Source organism: Rhinoraja longicauda, chromosome 21 (genome assembly GCF_053455715.1).
Source record: "Rhinoraja longicauda isolate Sanriku21f chromosome 21, sRhiLon1.1, whole genome shotgun sequence".
NCBI classification, from domain to species: domain Eukaryota; kingdom Metazoa; phylum Chordata; class Chondrichthyes; order Rajiformes; family Arhynchobatidae; genus Rhinoraja; species Rhinoraja longicauda.
The window spans coordinates 14,380,306-14,402,897 of NC_135973.1; the positions used below are offsets into that span (position 1 = coordinate 14,380,306).

Consider the following 22,592-nt stretch of genomic DNA (forward strand, 5'->3'; position numbering starts at 1 on the left):
TAATTTCAATATAATGGATTCATAACCCGTGAACAATCGTGTTCCTGGTCATATGTACATTTTTCAGTGGAATACCTATTCATTCAGAAGTACGATAAATATTTCTCGGTGTATGCCATTACTGTTATACTTTTCAATTAATTTCTCAATCTAGCAAACTTGCTCTTTGTACGCGTGTAATTATTTTCAGTAAGCTTAAGGCTCTAGTTTTGGACCGACATTCACAAATTGAATGAAGAATATAAACACTCATCAGCAGTAAAGTGTTTAATTAATTGAAGTGCCACGTTAAACCCCACTGTTTCTTGATTGATAGTCCGACAATATAGCATCTGCGATGAGTGTTATATATCAGACCCGTTAGTTCTCTCTTCTCCTTGTACCTTCTTGTTCTGATCTTTGAGTCATGGTCCTTCATCACTACGGCCATGTTTTATCAAAGCTACCTCGCTCATCACCTTCCAATCTCATTTTTCATTCTGCCTTTTTCCTTAAATGCCAAATATCCTGGAATTTTAATTTGTTTACCTCAATCTGTTTGTCACCATGTTCTTGCAATGGCTGTTAGCTCAGATCTGTGTTTGTGTCAGTCATTCTTCAATCTTATTCCAAATGCTTTATGGATTTAGATGAAGAGTTTAATTTTGCTTATTACCTGGTGCTATACATATCTCTCACTTGAATCCACCACCACATCTATTTAATTTAAGGCCTTATCTGTAGCCAAGTTGTTTAATTCCCACCATTCTTTGGGAGGAGGTTTCCTTTGCCATGTCCCCCACCTTACTATAGTGACTATTTTTAAAAAGTACTTCACAGTACTTTGGGGTGCTTTGGGGTAATACACAGTTGTGAAAAATGCTTTCTGATCACCTGCCAGGAGTGGGTGCGAATGTGTTAGAGAAAGTCGAGACACTTCCTATCCTGTGCAGTAATTGGCAGGTGACTTTTAATAGGTCAGGAAACTTGCCTGGTTAGAAATCTGAGGCCCCAAAGTCAAGAAACAGTAGAGGCATTCAGAAGGTCGTGGGGCACCCACTGGGAGATCACGCTGACGCTTTGAATTTTGAATCCTTCCTAATTCTGAGGATTTGCGGAATATCTGTGAAGTTGACGTGTTCTTGTGACAGATGGTTCCTGACCTGCTGAGTGTCTTAGCGCTGTACTTTTCCTGACTGGCTGAGAGGGGCCGGTTTTGGTTTCAGGAAGTGGAAGCTACACATTCACCCGTGGGGGAGGAAGACGAGAAAATGTGATGAGGAATTCACAGGATTCCACAGCAAACGGGGTAAAGAATGATCTTGACAGGGTCTTGGGAAACGGCAATGGGAGCATAACAGGTGATTTGCAATAATGTGAGCAGGCATCACCTCACAATAGACAATAGACAATAGGTGCAGGAGGAGGCCATTCGGCCCTTCGAGCCAGCACCGCCATTCAATGTGATCATGGCTGATCATTCTCAATCAGTACCCCGTTCCTGCCTTCTCCCCATACCCCCTGACTCCGCTATCCGTAAGAGGTCTATCTAGCTCTCTCTTGAATGTTACAAAGAGTGTAAGAGGTACAGAGGTTCTCTTCAGAATTTATAGATTGGCCATTTTTACCATAGGCACATTCCTTTCTTTCTGAGTGATTCAGTTGATGATGTTAGGTTATGCTCTCTGCTGGAAACAGGCTTTCCCTTGAGCTATCAACAGGAGCACCTGAATTGTTCTTTGTTTTTCTCCAAAACAAATCCTGAAAATCATCTTGGTACTTGGCCGTACTGTGATAGCCAAAAGGTGCAAGAGTAGTCATTATCATTGTGCCAGTACTCATTCTGGTTTCGCATTAACACCTGGTTAGATAAAATTTAAAAAATGAAAGTGAACAAGTTATCGGGAGAGGGTGGATAAGTTGGATTTTTTTTCCCTGGTGCGTATGAGGCTAAGGGATGGCATTATAGAGGTATATAAAATCATGTGAGGCACAGATAAGATGCATGATCACAGCCTTTTCCCCAGGATAGAGGAGTCCAGAACTAGAGGGCATAGGTCTAAGATGATAGGGGAAAGATTTAAAAGAGACTTGAGGGGCAATTTCTTCTCATAAAAGGTGGTGTGTGCATGGAATGAGCTGCCAGAGGGACTGATAGAGGTGAGTACAATGGTGACATCTAAAAGATAATTAGACAGCTACATGGAAAGGAATGATTTAGAGGGATATGGACCAAACACATGTAAATGGGACTTGCTCAGTAGAAACACCTAGTCAACATGGATGGGTTGGGCCGAAGAGTCTGTTTTGGTGCTGCTTGTCTCAACAACTGATGTTCAGAAGTCTTCCAGATTGACTGTGAAGTTGTTAGCTCAGCATTTCTATGCAAAACAAAAATCGGGTTTGTAGAATAGAATGAAATGGAGAAATGCAGTTTGATTCAGTGATATTCCTATTTTGATTTTCACTTCATTGGGTTTTGCATCTAACTGGTGGGGAAGATGTGACTTAACTCTCCACTTCTCAACAATCTCATTCAGGTTGCTGAGAAGTGCTGTAAATGTTTCATATATCATATCATATCATATATATACAGCCGGAAACAGGCCTTTTCGGCCCTCCAAGTCCGTGCCGCCCAGTGATCCCCGCACATTAACATTATCCTACACCCACTAGGGACAATTTTTTTTTTTTTTTTTTTTTAACATTTACCCAGCCAATTAACCTACATACCTGTTTCGATATTAAGAGATATATGGTCAGTGCAGCAAATTGCTGCTGAGGGAAAGGCTGGGTTAATATTCCTTTGACTGGTCGAGCAGGTGTGAGGGACAAAATGGCACACTGCTGCTTCTGAAAATCATAAGGCTGCAGATACTGGAAATCTGAAAATGCTTCAAACATTCAGCATATCAGGCAACATCTGTGGAAATAGAAACAGTTAATGGTTCAGGTCAAAGACACTTCTGATCAAGGCACTGCTCTGATGAAGGGCCTTCGACCTGACACCGTAACACCGTTTCGAATACACTTCATCAGAACTGAGCCTTTGTCACAAGAGTCTATAACTATCACTATCCACAGATGCTGCATGACTTGCAGAGTTTCTTTCCAGCATCTTCCTTTATACGAGTATGTTTCACATGATCTGAAGAAAAGGGGATTTAATTTAAACAAGGCTTCTTGAGGATGCTTTGCTAGAATGTTGAATATTTATGGACATATATGGACCTATATATGTCCATATAAACACCATATATAGGTGTTTATATGGACATCAGGGAATTGAAGAAAATCATTAGGTTGATTCCATACATAGTATGACGTAATCAAGCCTTTTGCATTGTGCTTTGACAGATTAATAGCAGAAATCTCATTCAGGTGGCAGCATGGCAGACTTTGGCAAAATGAGTTCTGTATAAATGTTGAAGGAGCTAGGTAACCAATAATTGTTATACAGATCCCAATTGTTGCAGGGAGAATGCTAATGTAGTCAATACTAATAGTTCAAAGATATTCCCTTAATTGAAAAGCTTTTGTTGCGTACTGACCAGTCAGCAGAAAGACAACACATGATTACAATCGAGCCATCCACAGGGTACAGATACATGATAAAGGGAATATCATGAATAACATTTACTGCAAGATAAAGCCAGTAAAGATCGATCATCATCCGAGAGTCTCCATTGAGGTAGATAGTAGTTCAGGACTACTCTCTGTTGCGGAAGGATGGTTCAGTTGCCTGATTACAGCTGGGAAGAAACTGTCCCTGAATCTGGAGGTGTGCGTTTTCACATTGAATTGGAAACTTTTATTACCTTTGTTGCCACTTTCCTCCTTGCTCTCACCATCATATGGCTCTAGCTCCTTCTTTCCCATTCTCAACCTCGCCATCTCAATTTGTGAAGCTGGACTAGTGACTAGTATCTTCTGAAAACCTAATCACACCTTTAGCTACTTGGACCATTTTTTCCATCTTACTTCTTACAAGGATTGCATTCTGTTGTCCCAGTTTCTCTGCCTTTTCTCCTTCTTCTTCCACTTGCACTTCCTCCTAACCAATTAATCACTCATCATTTACCAATTTTGATCACCTTGCATTATCATCCCTTTTCTCACTTTCTCTCTTATCCCATCTTATCACAGATCTTCCCTTTGGTTCTCATCTTCCTTCTCGTGGTCATTCAGCGTCTTTCAAATGTTCCTCAGTTCTGACTAAATATTACCGACTCGATACATTATCGCGTAGATTCCATTGATGCAGCCTGACCAGCTGTCTGTTCTCGCATTTTCCGTTTCAATGAAATAAATGCTCAGGCAGTTGCTTTGAAAAATAAACATACACTTGTGCATAACCTATGATTTTAGCTGGATTTAAAATGCATACACCACTCTAAAAAAATGAATAATTGTAGGTTGCATAAATGCTTTGAGCAGTGAGGAAATATGAAGGTTGATTGTGTTCAGAGCTAAGCTTTTCCGCACTTGTTTCAGTAAGGTAGTTATGAATCAATTTATTCAAATCTTTTAGTAAAAGCAGGCCTCACAACCTATTGTATTTTGTACCTGACATACATTGAATTGAATAATTTGCAGAATATGTAGGTTTCCTTTCTTGTATATTGCAGCTGGCAGAGGTTGAAACTGTAGCCTTTGTAATCTTACATAGGAAAAACTTTTGAGTTATCAACCACGCAATTATCTCGCTGCATTTTATATCAGCTGAAAGAACAATAGCAGTATACATACTGCACACGATACGTAATAAGCTAGTTTTACGACTGTACTTTTTAATGAATGGCCCTGTCAGTTAAAAAGAACCTTTCATCCGATACAAAACAGGAGTTGTTTGCTGATCTTGGTGTAAGTTAATGGGTCCTATTAATGACTGACACCTTTGTGTAGGGTTGGTCACTGCAGATAAAAATCTTTTTTTCATGACTCCCTTTTGTGTCTCTATCGCATGTTAACAAAAGGGGTTGTAGAAAAAGGTTCTGAATAAAAAGAAAGCAGGTATGTGGAAAGGTGAAAGTGGCAGGAACAATCGATGGCTGATTGCTCATTTTGGAGAGACACGGTTGGGTTTGAAAATATCTGTAAACGGGAGGCGTGTAATTGCCAATGAAAGGACCAATTATACATTGGGTTTACAATGAAAGTTGAGACGTTGAAGAAGAGAACTTTTTGGAAAAGAAGGTAGACAAGATACTGGAGTAACTCAGCGGGTCAGGCAGCATCTCTGGAGAGAAGGAATGGGTAACGTTTCGGGTCGAGACCCTTCTTCATTTCCAGCTGGGTAAGAAATGTTTTAATTGAAATGGTTGTGATTAATCAATAAGATATGCTTACTACCAGTATATAGATTGTATTTAAACCCCCTGCAATTGTTTTTATTGCAAACTAGCAAGTTTCAATCCTAATATTTTCTGAGATGTAGCGAGAGAATGCAGAGGGTTCGTATTATGCATACAGTTATTTCAGGAATTTGCATCCAGTGTCTTAGTAACTAATGGTGTAGGATGGTTATTAAAATTGATGTACAAAACCTAATTGTTGTTAACCCTTGGGGTTTGGTTATTAAATTATCTTGTGGATTAAATCTATAACTGATCTCTAACTAATGTCATGGAAAGACAGCAGAATGGATTCTGCAATGATCGTTCTAAGTTCCTTTTCTCTCTCTTATATTAAATTACTACCTCATAGATTTACTGCAAAGCTTTAGAATGTGCAGTGTCTGCCCATCCCCGGAGTAATTTATCTTGTCGTTCTCTAGTTGGCTCTCTTTAGGTTTCCCTTTTTCGGCACTTGCAGGGGTTTAGGTATTTGACACATTGGCATTCTGTCCTAGTCCACCTCAGGCTTGTTGAAGTATGAGTTACACAAGTTGTTCTACTGTCGCCATGATTTGTATCACTGGCATCTCTAACCTGGCTCGCATCCTACCTGTTTCAGTGAATCCTTATAATGCCGACCGCGACTTCTTCTGGAATGTTCAGAGAATGTAAATTTTGCCTGCTCGTGTTTCTTTTCTGGATTCATTCCATTGATAAAGTGATTGCAAATACGGCAACATATGAAATGAACAGCATGGTCACTTTTTACATTATAAACGAATTCAGCAGCTCGTTTGTGCTCAGTGGTGCCCTCGGCAAATGCAAGAGGTTTCAAGGGAAAGAAATCACTGGTGTGAGTTGTCTGCAATCCGCTTTGTAGCTACAGACTATAAACCTGAAAGTAATGGGTCGTGTAAGAAAGGTACTGCAAGCATCACGGGCAGCTATAATCATCACACAGATTGCATAAATTAAATTGCGAACGGGTGATTTTGAGGATGAGTTCATGGAATATATTTAGGATCCTTTCTTCGAACAATAGGTTGTGGAACCAAGCAGGGAACAAAGATTAGTTAATGATCAGATAGTGAAGGATCCTCTGAGGAAGAGTGACGATATGATAGAATTTCAAATTCTAGAGTTTGAAACAAATGCCTGAAATACAAATAAGGCAATCACACAAGGGTAAAGGTAGTAATGGCTAAGGAGGATTCGAAAATGATAAGATGATACATAACCAGTGGTAGACATTAAGGTGAATATTTAATAAATCTTAAGAAATATATATTTTATTGAGAAATAAATGATATGCAGACAATGATACATCCTTAGCTTCTGAAGTTAGAGGTTCGGTGGCGGGGCTGATTGGGGAAACATTGTAGAAACCTGCTAAGAGTGAAGGGAGAAAATAGGTTGAGATTAAGTTTGAAAGAATTATAAAAACAGACAGTAAGATCTTCGATGAATATATAAAGGGGTAAAGAAGAGTTAAGATAAATTTTGTTTTTTGCAGGAAGATATAGGCAAATTAACAGGAACATGGAAGCGGTTGAAATATTGAACAACTACTTTGAATATATTCCTACAGGAGGAAATGCTAGAAGTATTCCATTAACAGGGCCAAGGTAAGAGGAGGGCATATCAATGAGAGGCAGCGGAGAAAGTCAATGAGCTGAAGTTGTTCAATTTGATATTGAGTTTGGAACACCGCTGCATGCCCACATGGAGGATAGGCGCTGTTCCTGCAGCTTGCGTTAAGCCTTGTTATAACAGTACAGGAATCTACAGACCTTTCAGAGTGGGAATGAGATGGAGAATTAAAGTGATGGTCAAATGGAAACAAAAGACTATTTTTACATTCCCAAGCAGAAGATACAGACGCTTCAAGATTTATGTAAGGGTTGCGTCCCGCGGATCCCTTGTGTAAGTCAGATGTTACGTAAGTCAGGGAGTGCCTGTACTTGCCCTTGTGTTACATTTTTGATGAGGTAGGGGATTACAGTAAAACTCCTGTAATCCTGCAGTTTTGGGACAGGTGCCAGAGCCATAGATTTTTAAGATAATTGGATGTTACTATCAATATCAAAACGCACTTTTATTTCATTTTTATTTTTACACATTGCAAAGTAGTCATATAATACATTTTTCAGTGACCCAGTGACTAAGGAGAACAGGAAAGGTGCAGGTACTTAGTACCTGGCTCTCAGCACAAACCTACTTACATTCCTGACCCCTTGAGTTCCAGACCAGAGCCCTGGCAGCACGCCATACTCTGGCTGCACACCTTCCCTCCTGGCACTTAGGGAGAAACTTGAACGAAAATTGTTGACTTTGTGAAACATAGTAAGTCACCTACTTTCCTTTTGTGACTGATTTATTTTCAATTGGAAGTGATTTGTGTCGGGTTGCAAAGGGTGGTCTAACTGACTGCTTTACGATGCAATAATGTTAAGTTTCACAATTCTCACCAACCTCTACAGATGCACCAGAGAAAGCATTTTATCAGGATGCATCACAGCTTGGTTTGGGAACAGCTCCATCCAAGACTGCAAGAAGTTGCAGCGAATTGTGGACGCAGCCCAGACCATCACACAAAACAACCTCCCTTTTATTGACTCCATTTATACCATGCTGCCTCGACAAGAATAACAGCATAATCAAGGACGAGTCACACCCTGGCCACTTCCTCTTTCCCCCTCTCCCATCAAGTAAAAGGTATAGAAGTGTGTAAATGCACACCTCCAGATTCAGGGACAGTTTCTTCCCAGCTGTTATCAGGCAACTGAATCATCCTCCCACAACCAGAGAGCTGTGTTGAACTACTATATCCCTCTTTGGTGACCCTCGGACTATCTTTGATCGGACTTTGCTGGCTTCATCTTGCACTAAATGTTGTTCCATTACCATGTATTTATACACTAAATGGCTCGATTGTAATTATGTAATGTCTTTCTGCTGACTGGATAGCATGCATTAAAAGCTTCTCACTGTACCTCGGTACACATGACATTAAACTAAACTGATCTCTCAATTTTGCAGCTGTTGCTCAATTATTTCTTCAGAAATGTTGCCATTGAGATATTGAGGATGTTAAAATATTTCTGATACTTGCAATGTACTAAATTAATCTTGAACTAGATTGTGATTCACTTTTTAGTGTGATTGCACAGTTTCAGAAAAAAGTATTTTTGTGAAAAGCCAAAGACGAGAAGGTATTTGCAATGGATGTTCCACTTGACTCCCCGATATTAAATCTGTTTCTCCTACTGGAAAGGTGTCTGGCTTGCTGAGTGTTCCTAGCATTTTGTGTTTTTATTTCAGATTTACACCATCTACAGTTTTTTTCATTTTCGTAAGAGTGTTTCATCCACTAAATCTTGCTTCTCTTAGTCCCAGTTTAGCTCACCCAGCCCAGGATTTACATGGTTTTCAAATACCCTTAATGCTTCTGGTACGGCTCTAAACTGCTTTGATTTATCCAGAAGTATCAATCGATGAATTGAGATCAGTTTAGAATTTACTTAGCTTTAATTTAAGTACATGAAATTATATTCATAGTAATGCCCATGTTACAGATGATTTAAATTTGGGTTTAATTTTAGAAGAGGTAAACGTTTGCTCTAACCAGTTTGTCTCTTATATTAATGGATGACCAAAATGAAGCAGGGAGGCTTGGAAACTAAATGGCACCTGTACTCGGAAAGAAAATCCCCGTGATGGGCGTGTACGTTCCTCTCACTTAAAGATTTAACTATGTACTGGAGGTGGAATAGGGCCAAGAGTTTCCAGTTGGGGGTTCCCTTAAGGGATTCCTTTAAGTTACAACAAAGTGAGCTTGACAAGCATTGTCAAGGCTTGCTTCAACATCAGTGGCCCTTGCCTTTGTGGACCATGAGTGTGTTCTCCATGTGCCCATTGCACTGCAAGTTCGGCTCATCCCTATATTGGAGTGTGAGACATGGTGAAACTTGAACAAAAAATGTTGATTTTGTGCAACTCGTGGAAAGTCTCCTACTTTCCATTTGGAGTGGACTTATTTTCAATTGGAAGTGATTTGTGTAGTGTTGTAATTCTTGATATTTGTTTCTTAAACCAAAACCCAATCTAAGAACACAATTTCAAATCTGGCATTAGTACTAGAACAGACATTTTTGACAAGATAATCTAAATTTTGACCAAAGTGTTAAGCAATTGCTATCACCATTCGTCTTATATAATGCCAAGTGTGTCAGTGTTCCAAGAGGTTAAGATAAATTTACGTGTGATTTTTGGTATGCTTCATTCAATGTTATTCACTGATAATTTTTTTTCTTTTCAGTCATGGCCTTTTCTGTTGCTTACCACCAAAACAGGCAGTTACTGGGAAAGGAAGGATTGCTACCAAGCCATCTGTATTTAAGGAAGGTTCAACAATATGCTGGGGGTAAAGTTGGCATTGAAGCTTTGAGTTATGCACCGACAGTTCTGTGGTTCCTGGATTGGTCTGACATGGACACACATCTAAACAATATTGCTTTGTTGGGAATGGGACTATCGGTGTTTGTATTGGTCACGGGATGTGCCAATATGATTATCATGTTCATCTTATGGATCCTGTATCATTCGTTGGTGAACATCGGTCAGATTTGGTGAGTGATGCGACTACTTTATTGTACAGTCATAGTGGAATTTTTTTGTTGTTTCTCTTTCTAATTAGTTAATTACTACTTTCTGTTGCATGGAGAAATGCTGCCATGTTAAAAAAGCCAGATAGCAGTTGGATTCAAAATTTGGTATTGAGGTTTGACGTCACTTGGATAGAAAGCTTCATGAGAACTCCTGCCAGGGCTAATCTAATTTAATTATATCCTTCAGTTTGTTCAGTCTATTGCATCTAGTTTGTATTCAAGCTGAGACTACAATTGAGGGCACATCTCAAGTACATAAATATGTAGAAAGAAACTGCAGATGCTGGTTTGAACCGAAGATAGACACAAAAAGCTGGAGTAACTCAGCGGGACAGGCAGCATCTCTGGAGAGAAGGAATGGGTGCCGTTTCAGGTCGAGGCCTTTCTTCAGACTGAAGAAGGGTCTCGACTCGAAACGTCACCATTCCTTCTCTCCAGAGATGCTGCCTGTCCCGCTGAGTTACTCCAGCTTTTTGTGTCCAGTACATAAATATATTGGCTTTATAGCCCAGCCAGAGGGCTCCTCCCTAAAGTTTGATGAAAAACGAAAGGCTACATGCAGTCCTAGAGATTTGTAAAATTGCTTGTCATCACACTCCCAAACCCTGTCTACACAAAAAAATGTACGTTTTGTCTTTCACCTGGCTGTGATCTGCAATAATGTGACGTGACGACTGCTTTTTACCAATATGAAAAGGGAAAAAAAATGAGCCTTAATTTTCTATTAGTTAAATGAGATTCATTGGATATTGTAAATACGGGCAAATACACTTTGTCCATGTTAAAATATTGAGATATTTATCTGAGACCACTCAAAAAACAGTGCCATGAAAAATATATTCAAACCCTGAAAATGGCTTAAAGTAGAGCCAAAGGCTGACCTAAGAGCATAAGAAATAGAATTTGGAGAAACTCATTCAGTGGGCTCTACTATTCATTAAGAGCATGGTTAATCTTTCACCTCTGTGCCGCTTTCCTGTACTACCCCATATTCCTTGGTTATCTTAGTGTCCAAAATCTATCAGTCCCAGACTTGAATATACCCAGTGACTGGGTCTCCAAATAACCAAGGATCCATGAAGAAATTTTCCTCATCTCAGTTCTGAGTGGCCAGCCATTTATTTTGAGACTGTGATCCTTAGATTTAAACATTCCAGCAAGGCGAAATGCCACCCCTACATATTCCTTCCAGGCTTTATAACAAAATATACAAACTTCTTGAGATTTTCTCTCATTCTTCTTAACTAAGGGAATATTGGCCCACTGTACTTAACCGCTTCAAAGGGACAACTTGTTCAATCCTAAGAATCAATTTGATAAACCATTTTGTCACAAACATGTCATTTCGTAAGAAGGAACACGAGACCTATGCACGATATTCCAAGTGCGGTTTGAACAAGGCTCATATAAGTGCAGTGAGATCGCTGTACTTAAATCCTCTTACAAGAAAGGGCAAGGCATGATTTGCCTTCCTAATCGCATGCTATAACTGCACATTAACTTTTGGCAATTCATGGACAGTAAAACTTTAATAATCTGCTATCCGATTGTTTGGAAATCTAGATGGTTTGGCAGCTCACGAGATGCTGATACTTGTGCTCCTTTCAACGCATTGGGGTCCAGGATTCATGAGCTCCCCTTAAACTTACCAGATTCTCTGAAATATTTATTCTCCTACTGTGTAAATCTAATTTAAAGTGTGTTAAAATATTAATAGGAATAACATACAATAATCCAGAGAATATTTCAGTCTGTCACCATCAATAACCCAAACATGCCAGATTAACAGAGCTTTACTGCAGAAGGACACACAAGTCCTCCTAATAACCAATACCTTTTAAACTCTCACTATTAGAATCAAACAACCTTGGTTTACTGCTTTTACTACCAAAGTGGATAAACTCACATTTTATCGCATTATGCTCCATTTGCCATATCATGCCATATCATGCAACTTGACTTCTCTCCCGAGATGCTCTCTCTCTTCCATTCCTTCTCTCCCGAGATGCTGCCTGACCTGCTGAGTTACTCCAGCATTTTGTGAATAAATCGATTTGTACCAGCATCTGCAGTTATTTTCTTATGCAACTCGACTTGTTTCCTGGGAGCTCCTCTGCATCTTCAAGGCCAACAGTGCAGCCCTTTATATAGAAAATAATGAGGGAAAATATGACGTTATCCACCTGGGAAGGAAAAATAAATGCTATGTTTGCATGGACTGAGGCTACAAAATGTTGTAATGTAGAGTGATCTGGAGTCCTCCTCGTACATGAAATGAGAATTGCTGTGAAAACTCAGCAAGCAGTAAGAAAGGGTAATGGAACATTGTAGAAACAAGGAACTGCAGATGCTGGTTTATACAAAAGACAGACACAAAGTACTGGAGCAACTTGGGGTCAGGCAGCATCTCTGGAGAAAAAGTCTGGCAGCATCATTCTGAAGAAAGGTCCTGACCCGAAATGTCATCCATCGTTTTTCTCCAGTGATGTTGCGTTATCCCAGTTGTTTGTGCCTGTCTAATGGAACATTGGGTTTCATTGCGAGACATGGAGTATAAAATTAGGGAAATTTTGATCCAATTTACAGGTCTCTGAAGCAGTACATTTCTTGCTCCCCATATTTAAAGAGGGAAATACTGCATTGAAGGCAGTGCAAAGAACATTCAATTGGTTAATTTCTGGGACGATGGGGATGAAGTATTAAGTGATGTTGAGCAGGTTGTACATATAATCATTGAAGTTTAGAACAAAATATAGTTGATGGAATTGAAACTTAAAAGATTTGAAAGGAAATTGACAGTTGAAAGCATATTTTCCATAATGGTGTGTCCAGGATAAGGGGCTATAATTTCAGAAGATGAGGTCACCCATTTATGATAGAAATTAGTAATTTATTATCCCTGGAGGCTGAAGAGTTTAGGGAATACTTAAGCTCAGTCATATATATTCAAAGTAAAGGCTTTGCATATCTGAGCTACAAAGGATTTGCGAGGTATGGCTAGAAGGCTAACATTGGCTCAGCTATTAGAGTGATGTTGAGGTTAAGATTGGATCAGCCATTAGATTCCACATGGTTTACAGCTCTTGTTTCGTATGCTCTGTCACTACCAGTTTTTTTAAAATATCATCAACTAACTTGGGATATATTACTCAACGTAAAAAATAAACTCATTCTGGTAACCTGCAATGTAAAAGAGAAACTTCTGAAAACACTCAACAAGTTAGGCAGCATCCATGAAGGGAGAAACAGAGTTAAGGTTTAAGGTTGTTGATCTTTAATCAAGGTCTGTTTGAGGAAACGTTTTGAGCAGAGATTGTTTTGGACCTGGAACTTTACTGTTGTAGGGACAGTGAAAACAGAGCCATTGCTTTCTCTGTACATCAATGCTGTTAAGGGTCTTTCCATTAACTGAATACTTTCCTCTTATATTTGACATCCAAAATGCAATATCTCACACTTGCACGAGTTAAACTCCATCTGCCATTTCTCCGCCAATATCTGTAACTGATCTATATCCTGCAGTATCCTTTGACAGCCTACTTCACTGTCCGCAAATCCACCAATTTTTGTGTTGTTGGCAAACGTACTAATCAACGCATCTAAATTTTCATATATATATGAAAATATATATCCCAAACTACTGAAGTCCCAGCACTGATCCCTGTGGAACACCACTGGTCACAGACCACAAAACCAGAATGACAATCTTCTGGATCAGTCTATCATAAGGGATCTTGTCGAATCATTTCTAAAGTCCATGTAGGCAACGTCCATCTCCCTACCTTCATCAATCACTTTTGTCAGCTCCTCAAAATAAACTCAATTATGTTTGCAAGGCATAACTTGCACTTGGGTCTTATCCACGTTGAAACTCTTCAAGAGATCCAACCCCACCTCATTTTGTTCGGAAAATGCCCTTGCATAATAATATACTGATCTCAATCTCCTCCATGTCATTCTCATTGGTGCACACCAGTGCAAAGTACATGTTTAATATCTTGCCCACATCCCCTCATTCCAAGCATCTCTCCTTCATTCTTGAGTGGTCCTACCCTCTCCTTAGTTACCCTCTTGTTTATAATATATGTGTAAAATGGTTCTTTAGCCCTAATACAAAGGACATTTCATGGTCCCCTTTGTCCTTCATATTCCCTGCTTGTTCATTCCTGCTTTCTTTACATTCTTCAAAGGCCCTGTCTCTTTTCCTCTTCCTAAACCTAACATATGCCTCTTTTCCTTTTTGAACAGATTGGATTTTCATCCAAAGTTCCCTTACCGTGCCTTTTTTTGTCCCACTTCCTTACTGGAACATGATCAGCTGGTCTTTAAATGACTCACACATGTCAGATGCGTACTTACCCAATAACAGCTGCTCCCAATTTACTCATCCGAGCTCCCGCCGAATAGTGTTGTAATTTTCCCTTCCCCAATTTAGTACTTTCTCCAAAGTCCAGACCCATCCTTATCATAACTATTTTAAAACTTCAGGAGTTGTGATCACTGTTCCCAAAATGCTCTTCCATTGAAACATTAGTCAACTGACCAGGCTGGTTTCCCAAGACCAAGTCCAATATTCTATTGCTCTTGTTGAATGCCCTCAGTCAGTGCTGTGGTCCCACAGCCTTCATTCTTACTTCAGTCTACATGCCTTTGAAAATCATGATTTGGACTTTCCTAAAATTGCCCCATTTTCTCTTGTTTTCTTTTTATTGTGTTAGTATTTTTGATGTATGGACCTCTGCCTCAATTTTAAGGCTTACTCACAAAGAAAGAAGGCAATTGTATGGAATTATTTCTGCTTTGTATCTGTATTACATCTGCAAACTGTAGTGCACTAGGCTGAGTCCAATTGGAGGGGAAGTGGATATTATAGTTACCAGAGCAACAACTTCCACTGGCAGAGTATCCTGAATGCAGCAACGATTGGTGAGGTGCTTCACTGGAGCACCGCCATCCAAAGCAATTTCCACAGAGCAATGTAAGAAGTTGATTTGATTTGATTTCCTAATGGGAATGTTCTTGCTGAAGCTAACTTCATTTTCATCGATGAGGTCCAAGGCAGTGTATTGTGAAAATGGAGCAGAACAAAGAAGGCGCCATCCAAGAGAAGGCGAGTAGCAGGTTTTGATAGCTTGTGAAGCCATTCTTTCTCCCTCTCTATTTTGGCGCTATTTTAACTTCATCCAGCTGATTTCCCATCAGAAGTCTTGGGGATCTGTGAGAAATTATCACCTCCCTTTGAGTAGTCCAGCAGCAGAGTGTGATCTATAAAAACATCCAAGGAGGTGAGCTGCGATCGTAAGTGGCTCATCGCTGCCAAATTCCACAATGTAGGATTGCCAACATTCCTGAGATGAATCTGGGCCAATAAATATTTTTTGGTTGAATTTATTTTTGACATTGGTAACATTCTTTTTTTAAATACAGAGATTTACAGTTCTTGATCTCCTGAGTCACTAGATCAAGCAAATTGCACATTCTAGTATTGTGCCTCCTTTGAAATCTAGAGTCACCATTTTTATACATTTTGGTTTTACCATGTAGAAATTACAGCAGTGTTTATACATAGTCCCCCCCATTTCAGGGCACCATAATGTTTGGGACACATGGCTTCACAGGTGTTTGTAATTGCTCAGCTGTGTTCAAATGCCTCCTTAATGCAGGGAAAAGAGAGCTCACAGCACCTAGGCTTTCATCCAGTCTTTCCATCACATTGCTGTGTCCCAAACATTATGGTGCCCTGAAATGGGGGGACTATGTATAAACACTGCTGTAATTTCTACCTGGTGAAACCAAAATGTATAAAAATGGCCTTTATTAAAATCTGACAATGTGCACTTTGACCACATGTGATTTTTATTTTCTATTACAAATCTCAAATTGTGGAGTACAGAGGCAAATAAATAAATGATGGGTCTTTGTCCCAAACATTATGGAGGGCACTGTATTTCTATGTTTGTATCACACTGATCCTTCAGTGCTTATTGCCAGTTGGCAGTACAAAACTTTTACATCCTGAAAATTGCCTTGAGTTTATTTGAAAAATGGCTGTGAAATGACAGTGCATTTTGTTGTAAAACGGATGTTATGGTTGATTCGCATAGCTTGCATTTTAGGTTTTAGTGTCAGATTTACACACTGCCAATTGAATTATTCTTGATCACATACTTAAGCCATTGAAAAATGACCTTTATTTTCAAATTGCCATCCTTTTGAGTTTAAAATGTCGCGTGGAAACTAACCAGTTGTCAACGTGAAAACTGGTTGCAAGATAACCTACTGAATTGCAGCATTACTACCAGACTTTTTTGTATTTTGTTATATCAAATGAAAAATATAGTGAAAGCTCCGAGACTCTTTCTCCATATGCTGCTGTTCTACATATACAAGCTCTGTAATTAATTTGTCGAGGTTAATTGTGTGACATTTACATTGTTGTGAATCTTGATTGGGGCGCTGTACATTGGATATCAATCCTCGGTTATTGAGGATTGTGACCCGAGGTCAGTGGAATTCTGAGTTGCTTCCTGTTTAATGTATCGCTACATGGTTTGTAGACTGTGGAGGGGTGTGAATGTTTTATTATATAATCTGAGAGGGTCTCGAAGATGTCTTTCATGGACACGCTTTAAACAGACCCAGAAATTATTTAAATGTGCCAAGAAAGTGGATTCAGCCATCTGCATTCTTGATTACTTAAGATTCATTGGCATAGCAGAGATATTGGCATGTAAACTGACTCCTGTATCCTGTGGTCCAAATTAAACCCAGACAACATAAATCAGGTACTGTTTACTGCACATGGTAACAGTAACGTTTAAAATCTGTGGTTACTGTGCAACTGCACCTTGAAAATACCATGTGTAACCTAACAGTGTGCTGTGTTGGAATTCCTTTCACTTCCACTGATACTGTATTTAACAGTCTGGAAATTGCACAGACACCTATTTTCATCACCAAAGCAGCTGAATACAATGTCTATTCTGACCGTGCGCAGGCAACACATGATGAAATAATCTCGAGATTTAAAGCATAGCACCTTTTGCCTATGAAATTGATCTAAGATATAATGAATCCAGGAAAATTCAAGAATTAAATACCTGTGCTTCTGCTATTATGTGCGTTTCCATAATGTGAATCTGATATAATGCGATCGATGAACTAGGGAACACTATTTATTATATTTGGGTTGAATTGATTGCAATTTAACAATTTAAAAGTTACTTTGGAGATTGACAAAAAAAAAAAGCTGTCTTGGAAAAAAAAAATCAGTGTTGGAAGAAACCGTTTAACATGTAACCTCCCTTCAGCAATCAGACACCATCGTCTCTAAAGGACACAGTTGCTAGTTTCACCGCAGTAGTTTATTGAAATTGACAAGCAATCGCTTCTATAGATGCTTGTGCAATGATACTCCTTTAAACAATGTAACAAAAAACCCACAGTATTTTCAGCTTGCAGTAACAAATCTAAACTTGAAACTCTTGAAGGAAAAATAACTGGTATAGTGAATCTGTCACAGGTCTCCATTGACACAACTGTCTGTAGAACATGGTTTTCTATAATACAAGGTTCTTTAGGAATGCAAGTATCGCGTTGTAGTAGCGCTACCCATACTATGGGTAAAGAAGGTGCTGTAAGAGGCTTTCCTTCCTCTGGCTGACCCTTCAGGTTCCCAATGTCATAATTATGACCAACATCCTCCTCTTCCTCATCTATATCCTAAAACTCTCGTTTGTTATCTTGTTTGTGACTGAACTTCAGCCAAAACAGTACACGATAGCGCAACAATTTTAGGCCCACCTTACTCACCATTGTCACTTTAGTGATAATGCAAGTAGTTTTATTGAAATCGGTGTTATATTTTTAAAGTTATTCACATTTTTAAGTTTAAAAGGAGGGGAGGAGGGAGGGAGGGAGAGAGGGAGAGGGGAAGGGGGGAGTGGGGGTGAAGGGAGAGGGGAGGGGAGGGTGGAGGAGAGAGGGGATGGGGAGAGGACAGGATGGTTTGGGCCCAACGGGTCCACTTGGTCTGGTGTTCATTAATTTGAGTTTCACTCCCGATATGTGACCTCTGTATTCCTTCAGAAGTGGAAACTGGATTTTACATTTTATGGACCATGCAATGTGAAGGTGCTATGAAATCCTACACGTTGTAGTGGAGATAACCATAGAGAGGGCAACTCTGTGCTACCTATGAGCTAATTCAGATATCCTCTTCATTATTTCCCCGACATGATCTTCATTTTCCATCGTGTGATCTTGTAAAACTCATTTATGCTACTTTTTTGGCTTTTTTTTGCCACAATCAGCATCAATAAATCAAGTCGAAGATCAAGTATACAATTTGAAAGCCAATTGTAGAATTTTGAAAGAAAATTTAAATTCCATGTGATTGACATTTATTGGTCGTATGGAATATTATCTGTAGTTGAAAACATGATTTTTACAATTAAAAAAAAATTGACCAGTTAAAACCAATATTTCAAGCCCTGAGATTAATTTGAAAGGACACAAAATATCGGGGTAACTCATCGGGTCAGGCAGAACATGGTCCTGACCTGAAACGCCACCTAGCCATGTTCTCCAGAGATGCTGCTTGACCCACTGTTACTCCAGCACTTTGAGTCTTTTTGTAAACCAGCATCTGCATTCCTTGTGTCTCCATTAATCTGAATAGGAATGTGTTTCAACCATGGTTTGTCTTTGAAATGCTCAAGCTTGCAATGATGTGGGAATCCTTTCAAACGGCATTTATGTAAAAACTGATAAACCTTGGAACTCGACCTTAAATCTTACTATAAAAGTTCAAAGATGATGATTTTCATTTACTCATTCTATTTTTTAACTAATATAATGTACTCAAATAAAGTCATTTTGACTCAGATTTGGACGTACACAGGTAAAATACACTCAAATGTAGTAAATTCCATAACCCGGAGATCCAGTAAGGTTCAAGAGCTTAATCCTTTGTAACATTGGGTTGAATTTTGCGTTTCTCATTTTTAAAGGTTTTTCGTTATTATCCTAAAATTTGAATATATTTATTCATTTTTGTGATTACTGCATTTTTTCTTCTCCGAAGCATTTTCGTGTCATGATAGTGGCAGGAGGTTTGAGCAATGTTGGACTTACTATTATAATTCCAGATTTATTGGAAAATAATTAGTAAATTAGAGGGAAATTCTACCCTCACATTGAAAACAGACTAGATGGAAATGTGATGATGGAATATGAAATATGATGGAATATAAATATGAATATGAAAGGCATATGAAAGTCTAACATTTTGCCATGGATGAGCTAAGGACACATGTTCTCAGTCTATTAATGAAAAACAGCAATACCAGAATCATTATAACTGTGTGGTATTTAAAAGGCAATTTCGTATTCTGTTTGATATGATGGATTACAGCGTGGTAATACTTTTAAAGAAGACAAAAAGACTTGTTTATTGAAGCTTATTTGCACTGATTGTCATTATGATGTACGGTAATTTGTGGGTTTTGTTAGATCTAAGTAATTCGAGTAAATGTTAAATAGTCTGCTTGCCTTATGTATTCAGCATGTGGCGTATACAGGCTTCATCTTTGGTGATGGCAGTTAATGTTAAAAACTTTGGCCTGAATCTTCCTTTAAATTACGAGCTGTCTGAGCTTTCTGGCTGTGTGTCTTCTAAACCTGCTGTTATACCAAGCAGGATTCCTGGATATGAAGCTCCTGTGGTAAGCAGGCACCACGTTGGTTGGTGAGGCCCTGCACAAAGCAGGTGCTTGTCAATTACCTAGAAACCTCCACCTGAATTGCATTGAAGCCAAGGAAGCCAAGCCCACAGCTTGACATTCACTGCCTTTAGATATTTGCAGACACTCAGAATTATTCACGCTTTCAAAAACGAAGCATCGTTAATATTAAGTGTTCTCAATATTTTTTAATAATTAAATGTTACTTGCCCATACACCTCACCACTCTTCTTTGCCATTCAAATAGCTGGTCTCCCTGGAATAACATGCGCCTGGCTTGCTGAACCACGCAGAGTAAATGCAAGGAACTCTGAGGAAGTTCACATTCCCCCTTGGGCGTGCAAGAAGACTGCTGTGCTGATCAGCTGTGGGGAAGTTCAGGATTTCCGCCTTTGTTTGGGTGCCCATATCCTCCACTTAGTTACGGAGGTAAATGCCGGGAGTTGGACCCCTGGGGGCGAGGGGTGGTTAGGCAGCGGTGACTGAAACTTTAATCTCCATGGAGGTCAGATTTATCTTTGCAAGAGATTGGATTCTGATTTGATACATTAGCAGTTGATGAAAGCCGTACTTATTTTGAAAAACATTTCACAACCAAATGAAACGATTTAGCACACTGTGCCTTTGCTGGATTTGAGCTGACTGTTTGGTTCTCAAATCTGCCCTTTACAGCATCATGTTGGTAAGTGCTCTTGTAAATTCTTCTTCCATCACTGATATTGGTGGAATATTTCATGCCTTGGAAATTTATACGTAAAAGTATTATGCTATCTTGTTCTCATTTGAGGATCTTGGGTTCTGCTTTATTCTGTTCGTTTTATTCTGATTTGTAGTGGATTATCTCTCATAATTTTAAATATCCATTTAGATCTCTGCTTAATCATCTTTCCTGTAATGAAATAATTTCTGATAACAACAACTCTAATTTATATAGTGTAGGAAGGAACTGCAGATGCTGTTTTTACTGAAGATAGGCACAAAGTGCTGGAGTAAATGATCGGGTCATGCAGCAATAATGAAGTGATATAGAGGTGCGAACAGTGGAACAGCTCTACCACAGCCAACAGTGGGCCATTATGGGCTCCACCCTTCCTTGGTCATCTGTTGCCGGCCCTGACGTCTAGCCTTTTCCTACGTCCACTTCCCTCCCCGCTACTTTCAGTCTGAAGAAGAGTTCCGACCCAAAATGTCACCCGTCCTTTTTCTCCAGAGATGTTGCCTGACCTGCTGAATTACTCCAGGACTTTGTGTCATCTGTAATGTAGAAGAATGTCTCAGGACATCAAAAGAAAATTATAAAGCACAACCTGCTCCTTGGAACAGAGAGGAAAATGTTAGAACAATTAACCAAAAGCTTGGCAAATGTTAGGCTTCAGAGGATGTGAAAATTCTCACAACAAAGGCAAAGACATCCAACATCGTTCAGCATCCAAGAAAGGAAACCATTTACGATGGTCAAAAAGTTAATAACCTCAGAATAATTTAATCTGCTCATTTTGCCAGTGAATGTACGTAATTCTGTGATTTATGTAATGAGATCAAACAATTGAGTCAAATAAATATATTTTTAAATTTGCAGTAATCAGTAATATGGTGAGCTACATCTGAAATCAATATTTAGCACGTGTGGAAATTAGCTAACACTGAACTGCAGCAAAGTAATTTGTAAATATATAAAGAATATTTGATAGTTCCATTTAGTTATGGATATGAAATGTTAATTAGTTAATAATGATTATTTGGGAAGTAAATATTGGATTAAAAATGATTATCCTTTTGTGCTATATTAACCTAACATTAATTTTATTATTGCCCGTAGGAGCCCCATGCTATGTTTATGTCTAATTATTAGATAAGAGAAAATTACATTTGGTGATGTTGGGCAGCATCTCTGGAGAAAATGGATGCGTGATGTTTCAGAAAATATCCCAAAATGTCACCTGTTTTCTCCAGAGATGCTACCTGCCCTTCTGAGTTACTCCAGTATTTTGTGTTTATCTTTGGTATAAACCAATATCTGCAGTTCCTTTTTATTACATTTTGTATTACCCTGTATTTTATTGAGTCTCAGCATTCAAGGGTGCACACAAATGGTTTCATGAAATAAATGTGTTGTTGGACTTTTTCTTACCAGAATCATATCATGATATTAATAAGGAAGATTGCACTTGTAATATATGATAATTTAACCAGCAATATTGGACACTTTTGATTTTAGATTAAACTAGACCAAGTGGACCTGTTGGGCCCAAACCTCTCCTGCATTGGTGCAGCACCCTCTCCTCCCCACTCCCCTCTCCCCCCCTCCTCGCTCCCCCTCCTTCCTCCCCTCCCCCTCCCCTCTCCCCCTCCTTCCTCCCCTTCCCCCTCCTTCCTCCCCTCCCCTTCCCCCTCCCCCCTCCCCACTCCTTCCCCTTCCCCTCCCTCTTCCACCCCTTCGCTCCTCCCCCTCCCTCCTCCCCCCTCCCTCCTCCCCTTCCCCTCCCGCTCTCCCCTCCCTCCACCCCCCTCCCTTTCCCCTCCCCCCACTCCATCCCCCTCAACCCCCCTTATCCCCCTTCCCTCCCTCCCTCCCCATCCCTCCACTCCCCTACTTCCTTCCCTCCCTCCCTCCCTCCCTCCCTCCCTCCCTCCCTCCCTCCCTCCCTCCCTCCCTCCCTCCCTCCCTAGGAAATAGATTTAAACTTAAAAATGTGAATAACAAAAAATATGACACCGATTTCAATGAAACTTCTTCCATTCACACCAAAGGGACAACGGTGAGTAAGGTGGGCCTTACCGTTTTGGCTGTAGTTCAGGAACAAACAAACAAACAAACTAGAGTTTTAGTATATAGATGTAATCTTGGTTACCTCATGAATTTTAAA

At 39.5% G+C, this 22,592-nt stretch overlaps 1 protein-coding gene across 1 annotated transcript in view; it reads left to right on the plus strand.

The window, feature by feature from the left end:
- lmf1 (lipase maturation factor 1) overlaps positions 1-22,592 on the plus strand; it is a 457,201-nt gene that overhangs the window by 8,237 nt on the left and 426,372 nt on the right. The window contains exon 2 of the mRNA XM_078418495.1: positions 9,634-9,943. Coding sequence (XP_078274621.1) covers positions 9,634-9,943 — 310 coding nt within the window. The remainder of the gene's footprint in view (positions 1-9,633; positions 9,944-22,592) is intronic.